The sequence below is a fragment of the Pristiophorus japonicus genome, chromosome 8, assembly GCF_044704955.1.
Source record: "Pristiophorus japonicus isolate sPriJap1 chromosome 8, sPriJap1.hap1, whole genome shotgun sequence".
NCBI lineage: Eukaryota > Metazoa > Chordata > Chondrichthyes > Pristiophoridae > Pristiophorus > Pristiophorus japonicus.
Genome location: NC_091984.1, coordinates 11382783 through 11388782, shown reverse-complemented (window position 1 = coordinate 11388782; position 6000 = coordinate 11382783). Strand labels below are relative to the sequence as shown.

The following is a 6000-nucleotide window of genomic DNA, read 5'->3' as shown; positions in this document are numbered from 1 at the left end:
TCACTCGTTCACCGACCCCGTTGACATTTCTCGTCGGCTCGATAGCGAAATGATAGCTGCCTCTTCGCAGATGAGCACTTGAATGGGAAGATTAGGCTCGGCTGCAATGGGCTTCATGGGCGAATAGCCCGCTGAAACACTCACACTGAATTAGGTTTGCGCTTGAAAAAGGACAATACTGGATCTGCGCCAGAACCGCGCGCCCCCTCCCCTCCCAGTGCGAGTCTGTGGCTCGCGAGAGGAAGTTAGAAAAATACACCAATCTCAAGTTGCCGCCATGGAATGACAAAACAATCTCAATCAACTGAAGATGGCAGAATCATATTTTTCTTTTTTCACAGTCGTGAACTCTTATGCCTGGCTGGATTTAATTATGGTTGCGGAATAATTGAATCGAGGTTGATTGGGTGCCCAGGACACCAACTAGCTGAAGTTTCAGTCAGCTCAAGCCAGATAAACAATAAGATCTGACGTGTTCACTTCCTGACAACCACCTCTAGTAATGACGGAAAGATCATATTTATCTGCAGACTATCAGAATGGATCGCCAGAGAAATAAGTTAAGCAAATACAATAATTAGCAGCACAAATTTAAAAATAATTCTCGATATCTTTATGGGTGTTCTTTTTAAGCAGACCAAAAACCTCGCCCTCTGCCTGCCCCTCCGCCATATTTGCCTGTAAACATTTGGGGGGGGGTGCTGGGGGCTGGGGGTTGGAATCACAAGGCTAAAAGTAAACCTGGGGCTTCTCCGACAGTCTGTTTGAAACTGTGTCGCCGGATGTGGACCAGAGGGTAAGCGAGCCGAGTTCTCATTCCCAAACCGAGGACGGTAACCAGCGGTTTGAGCTGCTGGCTTGGCGTGACGGCCCTTCCCAGTATTTACAAAGTGTTCCGGGAAAAAAAAACCCCACCACGAGCGGCTCAATACTGGCTGAGCCTGCCGGTGTACAGACTGCGTGAGCGGGGCATCCCTGTGGAACTACGGCTGAACCCCATTGGTAGTGTCTTCATGTTCAGCTGGTATCCTGAGGGAGGCAAGTACCTGAAAACAGACAAGACGCAAGAGTCAGTCAAGCCGGTGACAATATCATAGCCATGCATCGGTCTCAGTGAGGCTCCAACAACACAACACTTTCTAGCTCCGAGCAGCATCCCCGTTAGCAAAGAGCCGATCCCGGTTCTCTCCAGTCGCATTCTTAACCTGTTCAGACGTAATTTGGCTGAGATTCTCCCAGGCGTTTGTGTCACACCTCTGCCGGAACATAAGGAAAGGAGGAGGCCGTTCAGCCCCTCGAGTCTGCCCCGCCATTCAATGAGATCATTGCTGATCTGTATCCTAACTCCATCCACCCGCCTTGGCTCCATATCCTTTCTTACCCTTGAGCAGGAAAAATCTATCAATCTCAGATTTAACACCATTAATTGAGCCAGCATCTACTGCTTTTTGTGGGAGAGAGTTCCACACTTCTATCACCCTTTGTGTGAAGAACTATTTCCTAACTTCTCTCCTGAATGGCCTGGCTTGAAAGAAAGAAAACTTGTATTTATATAGCGCCTTTCATGACCTCGGGACACACCAAAGTGCTTTTACAGCCAATTAAGTACTTTTGAAGTGTAGTTACTGTTGTAATGTAAGAAACGCGACAGCCAATTTGCACAGTAGGGTTCCACAAACAGCAATGTAATCATGACCAGAAAATCTGTTTTAGTGATGTTGATTGAGAGATAAATATTGGCCAGGACACCGGAGATAAGTCACCTGCTCTTCTTCGAAATAGTGCTGAGGGATCTTTTACATCCAACTGAGAGGGAAGACAGGGCCTCGGTTTAATGATTCATTCGAAAGACGGCATCTCTGACAATGCAGCGCTCCCTCATACATAACAGCGATGTTTAGCTTCTGATTGATCTACTTACATTATTACTCAATCACGTTCCCAGCATGTGCTGATAAGAATCACAGAGCTCCATTTTGAAAATGAGCTATTCTTGTAAACAATAATGGCAGCCCTGATTCCCTGTCGGCTCCTGTATCCAAAGCCCTGATTCAGACTTGTCCCCTAAACCTGAACTCCTGACTCTGCTGGTCCCCTAGACCTGAATCTCCGACTCTGCTGGTCCACTGGACCTGAATCCCTGACTCTGCTGGTCCCCTGGACCTGAAGCCCTGACTCTGCTGGTCCCCTGGACCTGAAGCCCTGAGTCTGCTGGTTCCCTGGACCTGAAGCCCTGACTCTGCTGGTCCCCTGGACCTGAAGCCCCGACTCTGCTGGTCCCCTGGACCTGAAGCCCTGACTCTGCTGGTCCCCTGGACCTGAAGCCCTGAGTCTGCTGGTTCCCTGGACCTGAAGCCCTGACTCTGCTGGTCCCCTGGACCTGAAGCCCCGACTCTGCTGGTCCCCTGGTCCTGAATCCCTGACTCTGCTGCTCCCCTGGACCTGAATCCCTGACTCTGCTGGTCCCCTGGACCTGAAGCTCTGACTCTGCTGGTCCCCTGGACCTGAAGCCCTGACTCTGCTGGTCCCCTGGATTTGAAGCCCTGAGTCTGCTGGTCCCCTGGACCTGAAGCCCTGACTCTGCTGGTCCCCTGGACCTGAAGCCCTGAGTCTGCTGGTCCCCTGGACCTGAATCCCTGACTCTGCTGGTCCCCTAAACCTGAATCCCTGCCTCTGCTGGACCCTGGACCTGAATCCCTGACTCTGCTGATCCCCTGGACCTGAATCCCCGACTCTGCTGGTCCCCTGGACCTGAATCCCTGACTCTGCTGGTCCCTTGGACCTGAATCCCCGACTCTGCTGGTCCCCTGGACCTGAATCCCTGACTCCGCTGGTCCCCTGGACCTGAATCCCTGACACTGCTGGTCCCCTAAACCTGAACACCTGACTCTGCTGATCCCTTGGACATGAAGCCTCGACTCTGCTGGTCCCCTGGACCTGAATCCCTGACTCTGCTGGTCTCCTGGACCTGAATCCCTGACTCTGCTGGTCCCCTAAACCTGAATCCCTGACTCTGCTGGTCCCCTAAACCTGAATCCCTGACTCTGCTGGTCCCCTGAACCTGAATCCCTGATTCTGCTGGTCCCCTGGACCTGAATCCCCGACACTGCTGGTCCCCTGGACCTGAAGCCCTGACTCTGCTGGTCCCCTGGACCTGAAGCCCTGAGTCTGCTGGTCCCCTGGACCTGAATCCCTGACTCTGCTGGTCCCCTAAACCTGAATCCCTGACTCTGCTGGTCCCCTGGACCTGAAGCCCTGAGTCTGCTGGTCCCCTAAATCTGAATCCCTGACTCTGCTGGTCCTCTAAATCTGAATCCCCGACTCTGCTGGTCCCCTGGACCTGAATCCCTGACTCTGCTCGTCCCCTGGACCTGAATCCCTGACTCTGCTGGTCCCCTAAACCTGAATCCCTGACTCTGCTGGTCCCCTGGACCTGAAGCCCTGACTCTGCTGGTCCACTGGACCTGAATCCCTGACTCTGCTGGTCCCTTGGACCTGAAGCCCCGAGTCTGCTGGTCCCCTGGACCTGAAGCCCTGAGTCTGCTGGTCCCCTGGACCTGAATCCCTGACTCTGCTGGTCCCCTAAACCTGAATCCGTGACTCTGCTGGACCCTGGACCTGAATCCCTGACTCTGCTGGTCCCCTGGACCTGAATCCCCGACTCTGCTGGTCCCCTGGACCTGAAGCCCCGAGTCTGCTGGTCCCCTGGACCTGAAGCCCCGAGTCTGCTGGTCCCCTGGACCTGAATCCCTGACTCCGCTGGTCCCCTGGACCTGAATCCCTGACACTGCTGGTCCCCTAAACCTGAACACCTGACTCTGCTGATCCCTTGGACATGAAGCCTCGACTCTGCTGGTCCCCTGGACCTGAATCCCTGACTCTGCTGGTCTCCTGGACCTGAATCCCTGACTCTGCTGGTCCCCTAAACCTGAATCCCTGACTCTGCTGGTCCCCTAAACCTGAATCCCTGACTCTGCTGGTCCCCTGAACCTGAATCCCTGATTCTGCTGGTCCCCTGGACCTGAATCCCCGACACTGCTGGTCCACTGGACCTGAATCCCCGACTCTGCTGGTCCCCTGGACCTGAAGCCCTGACTCTGCTGGTCCCCTGGACCTGAAGCCCTGACTCTGCTGGTCCCCTAAACCTGAATCCCTGACTCTGCTGGTCCCCTGGACCTGAAGCCCTGAGTCTGCTGGTCCCCTAAATCTGAATCCCTGACTCTGCTGGTCCTCTAAATCTGAATCCCCGACTCTGCTGGTCCCCTGGACCTGAATCCCTGACTCTGCTCGTCCCCTGGACCTGAATCCCTGACTCTGCTGGTCCCCTAAACCTGAATCCCTGACTCTGCTGGTCCCCTGGACCTGAAGCCCTGACTCTGCTGGTCCACTGGACCTGAATCCCTGACTCTACTGGTCCCCTGGACCTGAAGCCCTGACTCTGCTGGTCCCCTGGACCTGAAGCCCCGAGTCTGCTGGTCCCCTGGACCTGAAGCCCTGAGTCTGCTGGTCCCCTGGACCTGAATCCCTGACTCTGCTGGTCCCCTAAACCTGAATCCCTGACTCTGCTGGACCCTGGACCTGAATCCCAGACTCTGCTGGTCCCCTGGACCTGAATCCCCGACTCTGCTGGTCCCCTGGACCTGAAGCCCCGAGTCTGCTGGTCCCCTGGACCTGAATCCCTGACTCTGCTGGTCCCCTAAACCCGAATCCCTGAGTCTGCTGGTCACCTAAACCTGAATCCCTGACTCTGCTGGTCCCCTAAACCTGAATCCCTGATTCTGCTGGTCCCCTAAACCGGAATCCCTTACTCTGCTGGTCCCCTAAACCTTAATCCCTGACTCTGCTGGTCCCCTGGACCTGAATCCCTGACTCTGCTCGTCCCCTGGACCTGAATCCCCGACTCTGCTGGTCCCCTAAACCTGAATCCCTGATCCTGCTGGTCCCCTGGACCTGAATCCCCGACACTGCTGGTCCACTGGACCTGAATCCCCGACTCTGCTGGTCCCCTGGACCTGAAGCCCTGACTCTGCTGGTCCCCTGGACCTGAAACCCTGAGTCTGCTGGTCCCCTGGACCTGAATCCCTGACTCTGCTGGTCCCCTAAACCTGAATCCCTGACTCTGCTGGTCCCCTGGACCTGAATCCCCGACTCTGCTGGTCCCCTGGACCTGAATCCCTGACTCCGCTGGTCTCCTGGATCTGAATCCCTGACTCTGCTGGTCCCCTAAACCTGAATCCCTGACTCTGCTGGTCCCCTGGACCTGAATCCCTGACTCTGCTGGTCCCCTGGACCTGAATCCATGCCTCTGCTGGTCCCCTGGACCTGAATCCCTGACTCTGCTGGCCCCTGGACCTGTATCCCTGACTCTGCTGGTCCCCTGGACCTGAATCCCTGACTCTGCTGGTCCCCTAAACCTGAATCCCTGACTCTGCTGGTCCCCTGGACCTGAAGCCCTGACTCTGCTGGTCCACTGGACCTGAATCCCTGACTCTGCTGGTCCCTTGGACCTGAAGCCCCGAGTCTGCTGGTCCCCTGGACCTGAAGCCCTGAGTCTGCTGGTCCCCTGGACCTGAATCCCTGACTCTGCTGGTCCCCTAAACCTGAATCCGTGACTCTGCTGGACCCTGGACCTGAATCCCTGACTCTGCTGGTCCCCTGGACCTGAATCCCCGACTCTGCTGGTCCCCTGGACCTGAAGCCCCGAGTCTGCTGGTCCCCTGGACCTGAAGCCCCGAGTCTGCTGGTCCCCTGGACCTGAATCCCTGACTCCGCTGGTCCCCTGGACCTGAATCCCTGACACTGCTGGTCCCCTAAACCTGAACACCTGACTCTGCTGATCCCCTGGACCTGAATCCCTGACTCTGCTGGTTCCCTGGACCTGAATCCATGCCTCTGCTGGTCCCCTGGACCTGAATCCCTGACTCTGCTGGCCCCTGGACCTGTATCCCTGACTCTGCTGGTCCCCTGGACCTGAATCCCTGACTCTGCTGGTCCCCTGAA

The 6000-nt window shown here is 55.8% G+C and overlaps 1 protein-coding gene across 1 annotated transcript in view; it reads right to left on the bottom strand.

Annotated features, from left to right (window-relative positions):
* Positions 1-6000, bottom strand: part of ttll7 (tubulin tyrosine ligase-like family, member 7) — a 283178-nt gene continuing 277178 nt past the window's right edge. Inside the window, 3 exon segments of the mRNA XM_070886446.1 lie at positions 1-145; positions 826-979; positions 982-1046. Of these exon segments, the coding sequence (XP_070742547.1) occupies positions 1-145; positions 826-979; positions 982-1046 (364 nt within the window).